We start from the raw sequence: 21,141 nt of genomic DNA, 5'->3' as shown, positions 1-21,141 counted from the left end.
ACTTCGGGGAAGCTATTTTATACTGACTACACTGGTAGTCAACTAGCTAAACACAGTTCTTGAGATCAATAAGAAATTAACCAGTTTCAATTAATTAGGTTAAGACTTCAAACACTGCAGGTTAGAACATCTTTATAATCATAGAAAGTTACTGGATGGTGCTGGCCAATTTTGTCACATACATTGGTTGAGATACAGAAACTGAGAATTATGCCATTTACTTGTTAACTCCTCCCATTTTGTAGTTAACTACTGATTGTTAACATTTAACTCTTGGTTTTCTCTTTCAGTACTCTTTGAATAACACAGCATGTGTCTGCAAGGAATGACATTTCTAATTTTACAGATAAGGGGATTAAGATTCAGAGAAGTCTAGAAACTTGTCCTAGCTCATAGGACTGACCAAGAAAAGGGACAGTTAATGTTTGAATCTATATCTGCATGATTCTAAAGCCCATGCTTTTTATGTTAACATGTCTCTTAGAAGACAAGTCTGATTCTTGAGGTCAGTAAGCTCACATCTTAGGGATACCCTCTTTAAAAAGCAGGAAAAATAAAATAAAGCCTGTATCCAAGAGCACTGGATGGTTGAAGTGACTTACCCATGGCAGCAGATCCTGTCTTCTGTGATTTTTATTACCTCTCACAGTGAAAGACCTCTGTCTTTCTTTGTGTTGGTACAATGTAGTCCTCGGTGTTTAATCCTATAATCTCCTGTGTAAGTTCATTTCCTATCTATAAAGCCCTGCTGGTCTAAAACTCTTATTAGTTGGTACTAAACTTATCTCCTTATAGGTGCTCTGCTTCACTTAACTCTCTAATCCTTAAGAATTGAAAATGACTATTCTTCCATCTTAAAATCCCCATTAATATTCTTTTACTCTTGATTTTTTTCTTCTATTTTAACTTAGTTATTTTTCTTTCTCACCTGATTTTCATGATGCCATTTTAAAAATTGCTTGGTCACTCCTACTTGATTATGTGGCAGCTTATCTCAGTTTGAGCATCGAAGGTATGTGAACACTAACTGCATAAAGCACACTCATTCATTCCATTACTTATTTGAGCCACTACTGTTAAAGGCACTTACTATAAAGTTACTACCATTGATGGCCACAACATTATGCTGCACACTCACACTTTTAACTAATATTACTTCTGTGCTTGATCTGTTCGTTTTTTAGAAGCCAAATATTGGCATGTAAATACAACAAAAGTATGTTTTTAACATATTGCATCTGTTTTGAGTTCTCTCATCACTTCTGGTCACAGGCATTTGGCTTTAAAACCTCCTTCCCTCATGTCTAGTGTTTTTGTTACCCCAGATATTCACTATATCTACCTGTATAACTCTAGCCACCTTTTTCATAGACATGTTCACTGTGCCTTCCTGCATATCAATAAGTATTGATAAGATAAAGGAAAAGAGTCTTTCCCATCCTGCTGTATGATGTTGGACCATTAATGGCTCCTGGACCATTAATGACTCCTATGGTTATAGCTCTTAATGGTGACGAATCTACCTAGTTGTTGTTTCACTGACCTCAATTTTTCTGTTTATATTTTATTTATCAGAAACCATTTTCTTTCATTTATAGGTCATTCTTTTAATTTTCACTGATCTCCCACCATGCCTTTTTAGTTTGAGCTTAAATTCTCTAACACTCTTTGTCTTCTCTACTGAGTATCTCCATCTTCTGTAGTTCTTACGGTGATTTCAGTGACATGACTAGCATTCACCGTCGTGGGTTACCAATACTAACATGTCCACAGAGGTCAGCACATCAGGAAATGTAAGTGTTACCATTGTGCTTGTGTGGCCCATGGTCAGTTGATAAAGGAGAGAACAAGGTGCTAGACTTCATATGAGGCTCTTGAGAACTTTCCATTAATGTCTTCATAGACATTATATGTGCAGATAGATTCCAAATGAACTGTAGCAAACAAAAACAGCAGGGAGATGGGATCTTATAGTGTAAGTTTTCTTGAAGGAGAGCTGGTGGGTCCACTCATTGTACATACTGAAAAGGGAGGCAATACAGCTCTTTCTTTCTAATCTGCGCATCATCAGAAGGACTTTACAGTTTTTGCAAGCTATTCACTAGTTGGCATCAGAGGGCTTCCTCTAGCCTCTATGCTGCAATGTCAGATTCAAGCTGTCTGATAATTAGATTATAGTATGTTCCTTGTACTTAGCCTGACAAGTATTGCCAGGTTGGCAAGATACCACACCAACCAAAACTCAGCCATGATTACCAGGGATATTCTAAATCAGAAAGACTACTCTTAAGTTTCTCAGTGTTTCCAGAATACCAGGTAGTTTCTGCCTTTCTGGGGTGTTATGATAATTAAATGCAATAATGTACAGAAAAGGGCTTGGTACAATCCTTGGCACATAATTAGTACCTAGTTAACTTAGTGCCTACTAATCTTAACTATTGTTATTGCCAATTTTTTCACCATTAGTAAATATTTACAAATGGACTGAGAGAGTTTAGTTTATTCCAAAAGAATGAATTCTTAAATGTTAGTTTCAAGCTTGGGCCAATACGTTATATGAGTAAGTCAAGGGTGTACATTGACAGTATATTGTGCTTAGTTTGTTGACTCTGTGTGTGTGTGTGTGTGTGTGTGTGTGTGTGTGTGTGTGTGTGTGTGTGTGTTGCGTGCGCATGCTTTACTGGCTTTTGAACTTAGGGCTTCATGCTTGCTAGGTAGACACACAACCACTGAAACCATAGTCCCTACCATGGCTACAGATTCTCAATGTGAGAAGACCTGTCTTCTACCCCAACAATTCTACTTAGTCGAATTCCTGTATGACATACTGTCCTCATGCTCTGCGGCATTGTTTTCCTCTTCCCATCTTTGCTTCTTCCTAATAGTCCTGCCTACATTGTCTTTCTGTAATGGGACTTCTCCTCTTGCAGCACTCCTGTTCCAGTATGGTATCTCTTAGTAGCACATTCAACATTGAAGCTCTCCATACCTCTATTCACACATGGAGCTCAGCTGCACAGGGAAAGTGATGAGTGACCTCATTCAGAACCCTTGGTGCAGTCACCAGGCCTGAAGGGCCACATTGTTTACCCCAAATGATGTAGGAAGCCAGTTCTAGACTGAAGGAGGGTAGGTTCCAGGCTAGCAGCTTTAAATTTGCCTGTACAAGGAGTCTAGAAGTATGTCCTGGGCAGCTTTCCTTGGGGAGAGGGGTGATTTTCTTCAAAGTGCTGTGTGACAGTAGACTTTCGAGTATCACAAATCTATATTTGATTCCTCAGTCTGTCACTCTGTTGCCAGTATAACCTCAAAGAAGTTGTTTCCTTCTCATACTCTATTCTGTCATTTGTTTGGGTGTTCTGTGAATTCTAACTGTGTTAATCACTAAAGAAGCAGAGTCAACAGAGGTATGGAATGATTTCCAGTGGCACTCATGTCTAGCTAAGGGGGCTCCTCCATGACCAGACTTGTAATACAGAAGTCCATAAGCATATAGAGAACAAGTTTACTACAGAGAAGTAGGGGGCAGGGTTGGAACCCTTGAATCTTTACTTCATGGAGCCAGCCATGCTTCTGCTAAGCTTCTAGAGTACATATGAGTTTACCAAGCAAGGGATAAAGCAAGGAGCATTCTGTGCAGGGAACCTGTGCTGAGCTAGCATAGCAGGGGAGGTAAGGGAGAGGTGGGCTTCATTCTCATGAGAGGCTCCTGACCTGCTCTGAGCTGCAGTAGGAGTGCATTGGTACTGAATCTGATTCACATGGTCGTTTGTCTTGGAAGCAGCATTAAGGTTCATCTAGAACACCATTAAAGATGGTTCTAATATTCCAAGTGGGAGAGGAGATGAGCAATGAAGCAAAATAAGGATGTACCTGAGAACTTCACAAAATAAAATGAAACTGGTAAGATGCAGTGGCTGATGCTGAAAGGCTAGGAAAGGGGAGCTTATTAGGGATGACTCCCAGGGTTTTGGCAAAAAAAATCCTATGTGAGTTAGGGGTGATTCCCAGGGTTTTGGTCAGGGGAATGGCTGGACAGGAAGTGGAGGGGAAAGTGAGAGGAAGCCGGACCAGCCCCTGGGCTGTCCAGCCCAGCATGTGGTATGCAAGGATGTGTCTCCTAGCCTTTGAGTTGGTGAAGAGGTAAGTTGGCTTCTGTAAAATGAGCAGCTCAGGCCTGAGAAAAAAGTGATGGTTATTGTGTTGCTCCTCTTCCTAGAGAGCTGGAGAGTTCCTCTTCTGGGAGTAAAAGGAGCCTCCTCTTAATTGCTGTGGAGAAGAAAAGGAGGGTGCTGTGCTGCCTGCTGTGTTGGAAGCTTTGTGGTTTCTGTTTTTTGTTTTTTCACTTCTGTCTACCCTTGGGAGCAAAAACCAACAAAGCTTTGAGAATAGGGAACCTTAGAAAGGCAAAATGCCTCTGATTAGTTTGGGAATTTGAGAAAGCTTTTGCACGAGGGAAGAGACACAAGCCTATTGGTAGAATATTCTAGAATCCCAGTCAAGTTGGATTACTGGAGTAAGATTCAGTGAGAAAGAAAAAGATATTCTAATCAGTTTTCTAAGCAGGCTTAATGGTTTATTATGATTGAAATCACAAAGCGATTAGAAAAGACATACTGGACCATTGTAATTCTTTAGGAAGTTGCCATAACACTTTGAGTCCAAATTGTTCAAGCATTAGTTTTTGTTTTTGTTTTTTTAAATAACTTTGTTTTGCATCCTAAGGGTTGCTTTTGCTAATAAAGGGAGTAGTAGAGAACTTGGTTTAGACAAGAATTGGGGGACATCTTCAGGAAACGCCAGCAAAATGTAGCAGAGACACAGCTCAATTCTTTGGAGGGCTTTTATGACAACTGAAACCTCAGTCTTCTGTGGGCTACTAGAAGAGAAAAAGTTACATTATTATGTTGACTAAGTTCTAATAGGTGTAGTTTTTCTTTTATTATGAAAAAAGAATTTAAAAATATACAGTGGTAACAGCAATATTTGTCACTGATAGAAGTCACAGCTTTTTATATTGCAGTTGTTGCTGATGGCTAAGACTACCACAAACACTTGATTTATAGCAGCTACTAAACCTACCACTATCCCACAGGAGCTAGTGCCTTCATGGGCATATACATACAGTATTATATCACAAATCGTTATTTTTTAGGTTTTGATAACTGTAATCACTGTATTCAGTTTTTTAAATCCCATGTATTGTGTTCTATGCATTTAAAAACATTCTGACTATATTTTATCATCTTAACAGCTGCCTGAAGTAAGTGGTCCATGGCACATAGAAGGTTAATATTCCCTAAGATCATGTCGTTGTGGCATGGGACCTCCACCTGGTGGCAGCATACTCCTTAAAGGTTAACTGTGATTAGCAGTTGAAATTTTGACCCTAACAACATAACTTGAGTATGGTTTTTCCAAGCTTTTAAAACCACAGCCCATGATAAGAAATAGGCTTTTCATTATAAGTCATTATACACATGCTTACATTAAACAAAACAGTTCTCAACCTTAACATGTGACACACTGGTATTTTTTATTGCATTCTAATATTCTCTTTGATTCTCTTTCATTAAAACGAAGGCCTGGTTGCAACACACAGAACTGCAGCTTAGAAGCTACAGTTTACTTCTGATACCATAGGAAACCATAAAAATACCTATACATTTTGAGAATATAATACTTACATACTAAGTTAACTGTCAACAAATATGAGTGTATTTTCAGTACTAAAAAAACTTATTACTGACATTAATTTATATTCAGTAAACTGTACTGCTTTAAATGTATGCTTAAGATACCCCATTAGGACACAGAGTTCATTCTTGTCATTTCACTAGGCCATCAGTCACTGCTTTGATTGTAACAAAAGCAGTTTAGGAATTTCAGAAAATTGAATCATATGGTATGCATTGTTTTGTTTTGTGCTCTTTCTTTTAGTATATGCTTTCAAGACAAATCCATGTTTATCACTAGTTGGGTGATTAGAATCCCATTGTGTATATACAATAGTCAGCTAGTCACCTATTGCTGGGCTTTTAGGCTGTCTTCAATTTTGTTATTATGTCATGTACATTTGCAAACACATCTTTGCACAAAAGTTTCATATTTCTTGGACATATGTGTGGGGTGGAAGTGAAGTGTTGATTCAATCCATAAATAAATATATGTTTTTTAGCTGTAAGCAATGGACAGTTTGCCAAAGTGGCTGAAGCATTTTATGTTTCCATTAGCAATTTATAAGAGTCTGGATCACTACTTATCCTTACTCACCTTTGGTGTTGTATCAGTCTTTTTTATTTCAGTCATGCTGATAGCTGTATGTTGTAGCTGTTGTAGCTGTATCTCTTAGTGGTTTTAATTTACATTTGCCTGATGACCAATGGCATCAAGTACTTTTTTCATGGACTTAATTAGCCACTTTTCATATTTGTGCAATATCTGTTCACATCTGCAATATCTGTTTTAAATCCTGTGTAGGAATAGTTTACATATTTTGCATAGCAGTCCTTTGTGTTAGACACCTGCATTAATGAATACATGTTTCCAGTCAATGTCATACATATTCATTTTACCAATGATGCTTTTATGATTGCAAAAGTTTTCATTTTGAGAATGCCCTGCTAAAGAATTTTTCCTTCAGCATTTATTTCTGCCTGGATTCTGTCACAATAATGGGTTTTAGCTCTATAATCTATCTTAAATTAAATTTTATATATGATAATGCGCAGACATCAAGTTTCATTTTGTCTGTTATGTTAACACCACTAGTTGAAACTACTTTCTTTTCACCATTGCCTTTGGCACACAACTAAAAATAATCTGCTTAGCCAGAGAGGTACAGAAGTAGCTTTTCCTGTAACTTATAAACTAAATCTGTGAGTATCTTAGACATTCCAAATCTGTGATCGTATTGTCCATCCCATTGCAAAGTAATTTGTTCATAGTTACCTTGTGATATTCAAAAATTATTCATAAAGCGTGAGCCTATAATTTTTCACAGGATCTGCAGCTCTGCTGGCCAGTACAGATCCATTAGCCACATGGGGTTATTTAAATAAAATTTCAGTTAAGTTAAAATTTAGCCTTGCTGAGTGCTAGCTGTTCAAGCCTTTAATCCTAGCTACTCAGGATGCTAGGATCTGAAGAACGTGGTTCAAAGCCAGCTTGGGCAGGAAAATCCGTGAGAGTTATCTCCAATTAACCACCAGAAGATCGAAAGTGGAGCTCTGGCTCAAAGTGGTAGAGTTCTGTCTTTGAACAAAAGAGCTCAGGGACAGCACCCAGGCTGAGTGCAAGCCCCATGACCAACTTTAAAAAAAAAAAACATTAGCCTCTAAGTCACAGTTGTCACATTTTCAGTGCCCAGTAGATATGTATTGCTGTTGGCTATCATATTGGACATTTTTATTTTTACTTTTTTAGAAAATGTTTTGTGCCAGTACTGGGGCTTGAATTCAAGGCCTGGACACTTACTGAGCTCTTTTTGTGCTCTACCACTAGAGCACAGCTCCACTTTTGGCTTTTTTGTTGGTTAATTGGAGAGAAGCCTCATAGACTTTCCTGTTCTCGCTGTGTCTTTAATCCACAATCCTCAGATCTCAGTCTCCTTAAGTAGCTAGGATCGCTGGTGTGGCTAACATTTGTATTTTTCCAAACTGCTAGCCAGTTGAATAGGAATAGAGGCAGACCTTGTAGAGTTTGTAATGTATTTTAATGGAAGTTTCTTTAGCTTTGATCATTGGAATTCAACTTCTACCTTATTCTTCTTGGTTCATTTTTTTTAATATGGACTTGTTTCTCTTCCAAGATGTGTGCCACAGTCTTGTCTCTTTAAAATTACAATAGGTTATAACTCTTCTTGGCTGTGCACAGAATAATTCGTTTCAGAAACTTGTATAGTACTAACTCGTTTAACTTCTCTCAGTGTGTGATAGTTTTCCATTTAACTGAGATATCTTGGTTTCCTCTTACAACATGTGGCTTAGAGATAGATTTTTGTTGTTTCTGTCTTGACAAATCTTGCACATCTCTTTAGCATTTCTACTATAAATGTTGAACTTAAGACAGGAGTATGTTAGACCTGTAGCCCTGACCCAGGTTAGTAAGATTTCCATGTAGTAGTAAGCCTTGGTTCCAGTTCATAATGAACATCCACTTAAGAATTTCTGAGTTTGCTGCATATGACCTGCATAGTCACTGACTCTACCATTAATGTCTTTCAGTGTGGGAAATTTGCTATCCTGGTGGATCTTCATATATTGCCACAAGGTTCAAACAAAGACACCAGCTGGTTTTCTGAGCAGAAGAAAGAGGTACAACAAAGCTTTTTGCTATTTAAGCACAAGTAGCTGCAACTCCTTGAAGAAATGTTAGCTCTTTTCTAATACTTTCCTCAATGGAGAAAAAGTTTAATAGTACTTAACCTTGAAAAACAATTGTACAATTGTATTCCAATGACAGACACCTATATTTCCACATTTTTCCCTTCAAAAACAAGAACATCCATATGTTTTATATGCTACTCTCTTGGTGTATTTCTTGTTTATTATTATTTTAGGTGTGATGGTAGAAACTCAGGGCTATCCACACACTAGGAAACCACTGAGCTTATCTCCATCACTGCCTATATTATTTAAACTAGAAACTCCTCACCTTTTTATTATGGGGAAAGAATTCTGTGTTAAAAATGGAAGAAAAAGAATGTACGTTATTTCAGGTAAGTAAAGATTTTGATCTGAGTAATATGAAGGAAGATTGGGCCACTGGCTCTGGTGTGAAGTTTGACACAAAGTACATACATCTATTATACCCATCCATCTTCTATTGTCCTTGAATTGTCATGAATGTTTGACAAGTAGAGATATACTTCACTGTGTCTTCTCATGTTGGCTAGTCACTACAGCAAATATCTGGGTAATGATGAGTAGTTGACCCTTGAAAACACAGGTTTGTGCCAGGTACTTGTAGCTCATGCTTGAAATCCTAGCTTCTTAGGAAGCTGAGATCTGAGGATCATGGTTCACAGAAAAGTCTTTGAGACTTATCTCTAACTGCCAAAAAGCCAGAAGTAGTGCTGTGGCTCAGGTGGTAGAGCACTATCCTTGCGCATAAATGCTGAGGAACAACACCCAAGCCCTGAGTGTTCAGGCACTAGGACTAATACAAAGAAGAAGAAGGAAAAAAAAAACCTACAGGTTTGGTTTATGCTATTCCACAGTGTGAATTTATTTTTAGAGATTTTTCAACAGTATGGAAAAAAATCTTAGATGAACTTGGTAATCTTGGAATATCAAAAAGATTGGCAGAAGGCTGGGAAGTTGGCTCAGTGGTAGAGCGCTTGCCTTGCATGCCTGAGGCCCTGGGTTCAATTCCTCAGCACCACATAAGCAAAAAGAAAAAAGCCGGAAGTGGTGCTGTGGCTCAAGTGGTAGAGTGCTAGCCTTGAGCTGAAGAGCTGAGGGACAGCGCCCAGGCCTAGAGATCAGGCCCCACAACCGGACCAAAAAAATTTTTTTAAAAAATAGAAAGATTACAAGCAAAAAGATTGGCAGAAAACTATGAATTTATAAGATGAATCTACTTACTACCATAAAATATGTTCAAATTGATTATCAAAAGTTAAAATTTATTTAAATTCAAAACTCAGACTATACCTGACACCATTTGTGGTTGGGAGACATGTAAACAATTATAAAGATATAATATTAAATAATAACTGCTAAGATTAGTTCTAGTAATTCCGTTCTGCTGTAGGCATTTCATATGCCACCACTGCTGTTGCAATGAGCTGAGGTGCTATAGCTACTTCAAGTGTTAGCTATTTACCCTTCCAATAAGTAGTGTGTCACAGTAGAAAATGGTCTCTTGCATTTCTTGAGTACTTTTCACTTCTATAATATATATCACGTAGAAAATGTGTGTTAATCAACTGTTTTGTTATCAGGCTTTCCAGTCAATAGTAAACTATTAGTAGTTGATTTTGGTTGGATTCATAAGTCACACTCAAATTTCCAGCTGTGCTGGGAGACTGTGCTTCTTAGCCTATATTTTTCAAAGTTCATCTTGCAAACTAGATGTTTAACCTCCCAAGACCTCAGCTTCCTTGTCTGAAAGTGAAGGAGTTGGGCCAGATAGCTGCCTGTGTTGCTTCTTGCTTCTAAATTTCTAACATCTCATTAACATCTGCTGTGGTAGAGGGTTAGAAAGTACATATACTTCCCATAACATTCTTTACTTCCTGTTCCAGATTCTGCTTATCAGAGAGCAGAGATTGTCAGGTAGTTATTTTTATATAACTCTCAAAATAATCAATATACTTTGTTTCCTCCATGGTATTCATTTGTCTCATTTGCATTTTATAGCAAGAAGTAAATTTCATCAACAGGTTGATTGTATGGAGAAACAGCTCATGATAGTGAGTGGCAAAGGAAGTACTTTGGTGATGAATTTTATTTCCTAGTCAGTTTTTGTAGAGTACTAAAACTTTCCCACCCACCTCCCCAATGAGAAAAATAATTACAGGATAATATATTTTTAGCCAAAGGTGATATCAAGTCTTTGTTCTCATTATTTTGCAAAGAATACTTAGTGATATAAACTAAGAAAAGGCATATACAAGGTTCAGTATAATGGACTTTATCCAAGTAATTAACTTTGGATTGTCCCTTCAGGATTTAATAGTTAGTCAACTCAACTTCATAAAATCTAAGCCAGTCAATGTCATAAAAATCTAAGCTTTAGCTTATTAACATGTGTCCCTGTGATTCAAGTCATTTCCCTAAAGTGACTAATCCTTTGCATGAAGGAACCTTACCTGAAAAGTTTCTGACTTCACTTACACAGACGGTGATTTCTATAATCTGTCATTCTAGGACCAGAATTTTCTCTTCCAACTTTACCATTTGGCTTTAGACCTTATATGTTGATATTTAGTCATTTATGTCCAGTGTTTCCAAGAGTCATTTAATGTGCAGTATTTTAATGCTTAGGAGTCCATGAACCACTTCCTAGTCAAAGCATGGTGGCTAGATTTTTTGTTCCAAGGTGCTACACACAATTGTGTGGCTCCAACTAGTGCTGAATTTAGGGCAGCAAGGCATGACCTAGCAGAGATGAGCAGTATACAATGGGACCTGCAGAACCATGCGGCAGTGGCGGCAGGTCATGTCAGCAGCCAAACTCCCCTGAAAGCCAAGTTGATGGTTTGCTGCCTCTGCTCTAAGTTGTTCCTTTAAACTGCATGTTTGCTGACATTAAAGTTGTTCTGGAATGATGTTTTTGTTGTGTCTAAGAAAGAAGAGCTAGGTGAGGTTATAACTTTTGTTCAGTGTCTCATTGCTTTTTATCATTACTTCATCTCATGATTGGTGTTTCTCCTGGGCAACCAGTTTAATGGTATTTTAACAGCCACTTTATATAGTGAAAGTCTTAAGAATATCCAGTTCCTTTATTTTAAAAAGGGACTAATTACAAATATTAAACATATGTTTATTTTGAGTCCACCACAAGTAGTCTTTGTACCCAAACAGTCAAACTCAAACTGTTCCATTTGTAAACTCAAAGAAGCAAACATAAGTCCCTGCGAGCTGGAGATGCCATATGCATCTCTTGGCTAGTCATTGATTTTGACATGGTCTTTTCATCTGCTCCTCAAATGTTACTGGCAGGTGTTTATTTTTTTCTTCATATTGTTCTGGTTCCAAAGAGGATGCGTGAGTGAATGTGATGTGGTCAGTTTCTAGAGCATCTTGACCATATTGTACAGTCTACCTTTTAGTTGTGAAAATCTCACTTAGAGAAAGAAAACCCATAACTATAGGGAGAAACTGTGTTTAGGCCTACAATCTATTTTTGTCAGATTATTTTTAATTCTAGCCTTATAGGGAATTTATGACCAAATTTTAACAATCCTTGTTTCCATGTATGTCTTTCACATATTTTCTAGCATAGTCATAGTTGAACCCTGCATGTGAAGCAAAATTCTTTAATTGTTAAAACAACAGTACAAGGCAAGGCTGCCTTTCTATTGTATGAACAAATCCTAAAACACTCAACTGTAAATGGATATCACTACATTCCACAAGGTATTGCAACTTTGGGGCTACAAAATGAAAACTAAGATTTTGTATTCTATCTAGACACTTCTATTTATGACTTTTTATGTTTTTTATTCTGGAAATACTGTACAGAGAGGTTACAGTTACATGAGCAAGGTAATGAGTACATTTCTTATCAAGCATTGTTGCCTCCTCCTCTGTTTTTCCCCTACCATCCCTTCCCTCCCACCTCCACAACTACACTCTCTATTTATGACTTAAATTAAGAGTATATTATATACTGTTTAAGAAGTATATATATATATAGAGAGAGAGAGAGAGAGATTTGTATGAACATATTTGCAATAAAGGTAAAGTTTTGCTGTGGTTGCTCTTCAGAGCAATGAGAATCTTTACTCATGTTGTAATTATAAAGATTCCAGGATGAACCTAAGATGGCATTGCAAGAAACCAGTGAAACAGGTTTGAGGTGACCTGGGCAACTCAGAGCCTGCTGTGGGCTTTGGGAATTGAACTAGGATTAGACCATCTCTAAGTATCAATTTTATATTGTTTTCCTGAATTAGATTGCATGTTCCTGTACAGCAGGAAACCCTACATGGAGTATGCTATTACAGTGGTACTGAACTTTTTATTGGGGGTAAGAGAAGGGGTCAGTCCTGGAGCTTGAACTCAGGGCCTAAGCATTGTTCTTGAGCCTTTTTGCTCAAGGCCAGCACTCTATCACTTGAACCTAGCTCCACTTCTGGCTTCTTTTGAGTACTGTATTAGTACTGTATTAGAGATGAGAGTCTCACAGACTTACCTGCCTGGGTTGGCTTCAAACTATGATCCTTACATCTTAGCCGGCTGAGTAGCTAGGATTACAGGCATGAGCCACTGGCACCTGACTTGTTTGTTATTTTTAAATAATAAATATATAAGCAATTGTATCCAGAAATTAGACAGTGGTTTGCAGCGCTAAAGTTGTATGAAAGCCTGCATGTCTGTAACTGAATATTAATCTCCTTTAGGAAAATAAGAAGCTATTTTCATCATTAAGTAATGATGAAGATAGTATAATTTTAATGAAAACAAATGGGCATATATAGTATCATCCACAAGAGGGGAAGAAAATCAGAGCATCTCTGTTGAACTGCTCAATGCCCTTCTCTCACTAGTAGATTTGTAAACTAAGGCCAGAAACTAATGAATGTTGGTGTTTACACTAAAAAAAAACAACTTTAATCAAGTTTGAAAATTTTGTATATAAGCATCACTGCTTCTGGCTCCTTTTGAGCACACTGAAAGATATCTATAAACATGAGGACACTGGTAAAACAGAGGGGCTGCCCCTCATTGCCTCTGCTGTAGCCAGGGTTCTCTAAGCCACCAGTACCGATGACAAGTGTGCTCCTACTCCTGACTCCTCCTCTGTCAGGCCACTATGGACCTGTCTCTCAGACCCTTGCTACCAGCCAATTCTAATTCCATTTGATTTGTCTCTTCTGTTCAGTACAGTACAACTGATTGATAATTATATGGAAATATCCTTTACCTTGCTGATTTTATTACCCCAGTACTCTGACATTTACATGGAAGTGAGTTTTTAATCTTCCTTTTGGAATTGTGAGACTGAAGCAGAGAGAAATTAATTTCTCAGACCACACAGTGAACCTTCATGGAGTTCTGTGTAAACCTCAGTAGCATATTTAAATCTGTGGTGCTATCCATTAGCACACAGCATTCCTTTGAACATTTATAGCTAAATTAAAAAGCAAACAAAAGGAAGTGTTTAGCATTGACTTTTAATGTGTTCAATGTTAACTTTTTTTACATTGCATTAAACTAGAAAGTTATATCCTTTTTTTTTTTAATTTTAGGAAGTCTGTTTGCTGTTAAAAGAAGCCATTGATTCAAGAGTTAAGGAACACTTGGAAGTTCATAAACAGCAAAAGCCATCAAGTACAGAATTCACAAGATGCAGTCCTTTGTCCTTAAAAGGTAGGCATAGAGCACTTTGATTTTGGATGAAGAAAATAAAATTTCTGCTTTGTAGAGATGGCAATTATATTTGACTCTGTCATGTTAGTAGAATGATACACTTAAAAACTATGTTGTAATGAAGATAACTTTGTTTGGGTAACAGGAATTAAGCAAAAAGCCCTGTAGGGCTTTTAATGGTAGGCAAAAATATATAAAAATAGCAAATAAAACATTCCTAAGGAAACTGTAAAATTTTTAATGCTTTTTTGGGGGAGGGGAAAGTAAACTTGCAGATGGATTTATATTAATACTGACTTAAATTGATTTGGGGCTTTATAATTTTTAATGTTTTCACATATGTCATCCTATTTCATATATTCACAAATAGAAACAGTTTTGTCCCTAGGCAATATTTGTGTCTACAGATATTGCCTAAAGTTAGTAAATGGCAAGAAGAGGAGTGGTACTGGCATGTAATTGGTAGAGGCTAGGAGTGACATTATACATCCTACAATGCTCAGTGGAGGAGCCCTCTCTCATACAAGGCCTAACAGTCTCAAAACATCAAGGACACCAAAAGCTGATATACAGGTGTGGTTCAATTGGTAGAGTGCTAGACTAGTTTTAGCTTAGGGACAGTGCCTAGCCTCTGAGTTCAACTCTATGACCTGCACGAAACAACAACAAAGTTTGTTTCAATAGACTTGTAAAAAAAAAAGACAGTGATATAAAAAGTGTTTTGAATACCAATCTAACGGAAAAAAAAAATTGAGATCCCAACTCAACCAACAACTAGCCCCTGGACTACACTCTGGGGGAGGCACAGGTAGAGGGATCGTGGTCTGAGACTGGCTAGGTCAAACATGCAAGACTTTTGTCAGAAGAATAACTAAGCCAAAGAGGATTGGGGATATAGCTAGCATAGTATCCTGAATTCAAACACTTTGGGCTGGGAAAGTGGCTCAGTGGTAGAGTGCTTGCCTTGCATGCCTGAGGCCCTGGGTTCGATTCCTCAGCACAACATAAGCAAAAAGAAAAAAGCTGGAAGTGGCACTGTGGCTCAAGTGGTAGAGCGCTAGCCTTGAGCTGAAGAGCTGAGGGACAGCGCCCAGGCCCAGAGTTCAAGCCCCATGACCGGAACGCGCGCCCCCCCCCCCCAAAAAAAAATGCTTAATTCAAATACTTTATCACTAGAAAAAAGAGAAGAAAAACAGTAAGACTTGTCAGTTCTCAGTAGTTTTACCTTAGTGTCTTTCCCAAGTCTTGGCCAGTTTGAGGTATTACTGATGCTTGTATTTTTTGCCAAACAGATCAAAATTTTTAAAAAGCACTCTTCTCAATTTTTATTTATCTTTCTCTTCCTATATGTTGACTGAGTGATTCACATGTTTATATTTTGGATTTGTATTGAGTTGTCTTTTTTTTTATTATTTTTTTCCTCTTTTTTTTTTTTTTTTTTCTGGTTGTCACTCCCTTTTCTATTGGGCAAAGTCCTTAATCAGCTTTTGAATTCTTGCCACAGCCTTCTGACTTTCCTTCTAACTCTTCCACACCTCTGCTGCCAAAATGGCTTTTTGAAACAAACAACAACACAAAAAAGATGGTGCCCAGCTTGAAACTCTTTGTGGTTGCAAGCATTAGTTGCCTAATGTCTTTGGTTCAATTTCTTCTTTGCTTAAGACTAACCAAAATAGGTCTGGATCTTCAGTAAAGAAGTTGATGAAAGGTATTAGGTATTAGGGAGAGCCAGGAGTCACATTCTAAAGTTATTCAAACAGAACAGGCTCAGCACAAGTTGTCCATGTGCCATTGGAGCCATCTGAAAGCTTGGGACTGAGTATCAGAAGCGTCTGTTCCAGCCCATAGAAATAGACTGCATAGCATATGGGCACAGCCTTGTGTTACTCCATCTAAACTAATGCAAGACAGAACTAGGACCTGCTGTCCTAGGTGCTAGCATGTCAGCAAATGCACAATTTTGGCCTTACCTTATACTTATGTGAGACTTATTAGATGTAGTAAAGTTACCAAAACAGGAACAAAGTCAAAAATTTTGGGAGACTGGACACAAGCTAAGTTACCCAATGGTATTTTCCCTTTGACTTCCTTTTTCCATGAACTTCCAAATAACAATAAGCTATTGTCCAACCACACAGTTTTCCCAACTATACAGAATGCACATGTTCACCATACCCTCTAAGATGATCTAAGTCTGAAGTCCCAGCTCCAGATTCAGGATTTCTGATTGGTTTTTCTGTCCCCTCTAGTTAATGCAAAGCCTCTAGAAAGAATTAACTTAACAACTAAATTATGAAGTCAACTATTGCTAACACATTTTAAATAAAATAGGTTAAGTAAAGCCAATACAGCATAGTTAAAATATGTGAATATGTATGTGATGTAGCATGCCAGAATCATTCTGCCTTTTGTACCTATGAAGCAAATAGTTGCTGTTGATGTCTTTCTTATTTATTTCTTATTCCCTGTATCTCCAATCTCTCAGCTGATCAGGATTGTTTACCTTCATTCCTAAGGAATTAGTGAACTCTTGATGAGGTTACCGTTACTTCACTAATGTTTAGCACTGCATATGCTCTATCCAGCAGATCCCATTACATTCTTTTTGAGTTTTTTGTTTTGTTTTGTTTGTTTTTAGCCCAAGATAGATTTTTGTCCTCTCTGGATGAAAGAGGTTTGATACAGTCCACTCACCACCCCTGCCTCATCTACCTGAGCTATGAGAATTGCTGAGAAGGCTCTGATTAATTGCTGCTGTCACAATAGGCACTTAATATATCTCAAGCTTACACACTCTAAATAGAACCTTCATCTTTGCCACCATGGCCATATTACTTGTGCAACCTGTTCACTGGCTCTTTGACAGCTAAGGAAAAAGGCCAGCTGGCATTCATGGGATAAATCATCTTGTCTACCTCATTACAAGAATGTCTCCTGAAGGGCCTTTTGGTGAATATGCACTTAAAATACAAACTTTTTCCATAACTGTTGCAAAGTGTCCTTGTCACCAATCTCTCTGTTCCTTCCAGTAGATCAAGTGACTTGTCTGGGTATAAGTGGTAAGTGATGGAAAAATGTTGGCCTTTTAGTCACCAGATGAACTACTCTGTCCTGAGCTTTTGTGGTCTTTAGGTACCATTTGTTGTAGTCATTAATCTTCCTAGAAGTTATGTCTTTCTCTCTGAGAGTATCTGTCCCATCAAGGTGTCCTGCTCACTTAGGAATAGCCTTGGTAACAGTGTCTTGCTTATATTGGGCTCCATACCATTTGGCAAAAACTTCAGGAAAACACTGGGAAATCAGTTGGCATAGGATGGCATTCTTGCCCAGATTGTCACATGTACATTTCATATATTCTTGTTACTCCATAGGGCAACTGGGCTCAGCTTTACCTGGTATAGCTCAGTGAATTTCAATGCTCATAGCTCATTCTGTCACAAGTACTCAGTTCGCTTACTAATTATCCTTTTTATTGCACAAGCACGAAGATAACTTTTACAGATAGAAATGACACAACTGCTAGTCTCAAGTTCAGGCATCAAGCATTCCAATGGCTCAGGAGAATGTTGGGCAAGCTAGCTACTTTGTGCCTAGACATTTCAGTCCCCAACTTCACTTGTGGAACACTAGGTTCAGGAAGAGCCCCTCTCCATGAGAAAAGTCATTGTTACTCAGTTGGCCTTGACCAAACATCGTTGGAGAGCTTCTGTGGCCATCACCAGTTTGTCCCTTTACAGTTCCCAGAACATGATGTTTTCTCTTAACATTCTTCTGTACCTTCTTCCAAGCTTCTGGGCAAGAGTCTCACTACCCTCTATGACTGTGCTTAGGTATCTCTTATCTTAATGACTCCTATCTGATTCTCCTTAACTTTCCTCTGGGTACTTCCTCTCTTCTTCCAGTGTTTAGTTTACCTTTTAAAGCATAGATATTCATTCCAGTTACTGCCTTTATTCCCAGAAGGACTTCTGTCTCATTAAGGAATGGATACTTACCCTGTTCAGTCTTACTTGGGATCCAGACATTGAGGAGCCCCATAAAGGAATCAGTATTCCTGTCCTCTAAGCCTGAGTCTATTGTGTCATTCTCTTGCTGCTAGAACAAAAGACAGAAGTAAAAGAAAACAACAGTCAGAGGTCTGTAGTTACAGATTACTAATTTTTTTTTTTAGGTTTTCAGAAAGTCAAAACTATGTCCTATTCCAGTGTAAGATTGCCCTTTAAGATTCAGCTGGGGATGGAAAACACCTTCCTGCTAGCCCACCCTATCCTAGCCATCTTTTAGTTGCTATTACTAGTGTCAGCCACCGTGTAAAAAACCTGATCTTCCTCATACTTATGGCAGATCCTTGGTACAGCCTTTCAAGACATCATTCTTCTCCCCATCACCCCTACCACCCTAACCCAGTGTTTAAGATTAAACTCAGGCCATCTAGCTAGGCAAGCACTAAGCTATACCTTCAGCCCCACAGCTGGCATTCTAAACTTGTTCTACAGATGAGAGGCAGACTTGGAGTTCAGGTAACTTGTTCAGAAATCCCATAGTTACTAAGTATCAGAGACATTGTGAAATGCTATCTCCCCTCTGTTGGTCTTCATTGCTTTGCATTCCTAGTAAGGAGAATGCTATGCATTTTTAAAATAAAAATTTCCTTTAGTTATGAAAACAAAGCTCTCATTAAATTAACCAGAAACAGTATTCTTGGACTGTTATGTGACTATACTTGTTTTAGACTTTGTATCCCTATTTTCTGATCATGAGGTGGAAAAGAAGTAGACCCAAAGCAAATGTCATGGAGATGCAAGCATTTGATTTGCTGCATTATCTTAACAGAGCCTACTTTGTTTATATGTTTTATGGAGCAGTAATTTTTTTTTTTACTGACTATTCTATTCTGTATAAAATTTTCTTGTAGTTAACATCTAAGAAACCCAGTCCCTTGGCAAATGCCCTAAAATAAATTAAATTTTCCTGGGCACTGTGCTTTCTGTCTGCAAAGGCTTTCTTCTTGGCTGTTGTTCTCATCAGACTGATCTAAAATCTCAGTTGAAGTCTTCAGCCAGAAGAGCAGCCTACTGCCCTTATTCCTGTGACAGTCACCCTAGGTATCATGTTTGGAGGCTTCCCCTCTGCGTTACACCCACCTCCCTTGCAGCATCCTGTGGTAGGTGGAACCCCACATCACCACCTTGCTAGGGAATCAGTGGGTGTTCACACAAGAGGAGAAAAAGAAAAAGACAGGCATGGCCAAAATAAGCAAGTTCTTCCTATTCTTCTCTCTGTCTGAGTAACATTTCCCTCCTTTCCCCAACGCCTGATCCAATACAAGACACCTGCCAAAAAAAGCTTTCCTCTTGCTCTTCACACAGCCTTGCCTCATGAGTCCTTCGCCCTGGCATCCCCATGAGTGCAAATTTGTATAGGTAGTCTTTTATTATGTATTTATTTTCCCAGCCCACAGAAAACACAGCCTTTTCCTATGTAAAATAAATTTTGGAAGTAAAGCACTTTTTCCCCTTTGAGCCCAGCCCTTCCTCCATACAAATCTTGAGACCTTTTCAGAAAGACGGCAAAGTTTGTCCCACAGCACCACCCATGTCCTTCCTTTCAGTCAGCATTTTCTCTTACACATTAACAACAGTTTCAAAATACTGTATATCCACCAACTGTTAAACCTGAGTAAACACAGGCCCTTGACAAATGTTACTGTTTTTACTTCTACTTTCCTGTGAGTCAGATGCTCCCATAGAGTGTTGGTATCTGCTTACACTGGGCACACTGGGACAGGAGGGTACTGTGCCCAAGTCAAAAATGTAGGACAGTAAAGCAAGAAATAGTAGAATTAGTAACACACCACAGCATATTTTCAGTTACCTGCTAATCACTTAAATGTTCTTAATTTTGCAGACATTGTTTTTTCTGTCCACAGCCCTTTTACAGGCAGAAATGGATTTCCCTTGGAAAATGTGTCCTAGAGCACAGTAGAAACATGTGCTTTCTTTTTACACATGTTTAAATAGCTTTGGTTATTATTTACATTTCTTCCCGTAATGTACTCAATCAAAACGTTTTATAGGCTTTCATCCACACATGGAAAGCTTTTAAAAGGGCAATAATAAAAGCAAGGGCCTTTAAGCCCTTTGGTGAATGTGGCACAATTTCAGCACAGGTTACTTTTCCAGGAACAGGCAATTTGTAAAACTTTTTAAGTTTTAACTGTTTTACTAAAAGTATGCTAAAGCAGCAGTGACAACTCAAGATGTATTGTTTTCTCAAGAACTGAGATTGTTCTACCCATTCAGTATAGTATATGGAGAGGAAACATCATCTCTGAACTTTACTGGTCATGTTTTCACTTGTCATAGTTACCTGTCACAGACATTGCAACCATTGTGCAATGTTTCATCCTTTACCTACTTAACTTCACAAGAAATTAAAGTACAAAAAAAGAATACTGATGGATAAGACTACAAAAAGGCAAGTATTTTCCCACATGAAGTGAGTATTAAATTTCAGTATGAACCACCTAGATGTTTGCAGGCTATATAAACCTTTTGTTAGAGTGATCTTCTTAGTCTTTGAGTATACTGCTTCTTTTCTCTCTCTGTTTCCCACCAGCCACTTTTCCCTGAACTCTCAACCTGAGCATCAGAAAGATGACAATTCTTCCTTCTGAAAACATTTTCAAATTAGAATGACAGTTGTTTTGGTTTCTCCCTTTGGTCAAGACAACATTGTAGATTTTTGCGTATGTTTGTGTGTTTCTGGTATGTATTTAATGAACTAATAGTTATACATATACCCTACAAATACAATTTGGTATTTTCATTATTGTCCACTTTTTCCCACCTCCAATTCTAATGCCAAGATTTAAAAATTCCTATTAATTAATTTTCACATCACTGATTTTAATAACCATAGAAAGTAATAGAGACAGATAATAATCTGACAGATTAAATGTGGGTAAGAACCCTCTGAGTTTTAAAGCGCAGAAAGGACAAGTAAGGAGCCACTTATGTAGAATAATACACTGGATTAGTGTTTTGAGACCAAAGTTTGCTAACTAAATATCTTGGGAATTTTAAACACAACCCAAATG

At 38.0% G+C, this 21,141-nt stretch overlaps 1 protein-coding gene across 1 annotated transcript in view; it reads left to right on the top strand.

Moving 5' to 3' along the window:
* LOC122120466 (SLX4 interacting protein) overlaps positions 1 to 21,141 on the top strand; it is a 132,489-nt gene that overhangs the window by 67,706 nt on the left and 43,642 nt on the right. Inside the window, 2 exon segments of the mRNA XM_042694716.1 lie at positions 8,226 to 8,315; positions 13,922 to 14,042. Of these exon segments, the coding sequence (XP_042550650.1) occupies positions 8,226 to 8,315; positions 13,922 to 14,042 (211 nt within the window).

Source organism: Dipodomys spectabilis, unplaced genomic scaffold (assembly GCF_019054845.1).
Source record: "Dipodomys spectabilis isolate Male_0828 unplaced genomic scaffold, ASM1905484v1 ptg000175l, whole genome shotgun sequence".
In the NCBI taxonomy this organism is placed as follows: Eukaryota; Metazoa; Chordata; class Mammalia; order Rodentia; family Heteromyidae; genus Dipodomys; species Dipodomys spectabilis.
Note: the sequence above shows the minus strand (reverse complement) of the source record. Positions and strands in the feature narration are given on the sequence as shown.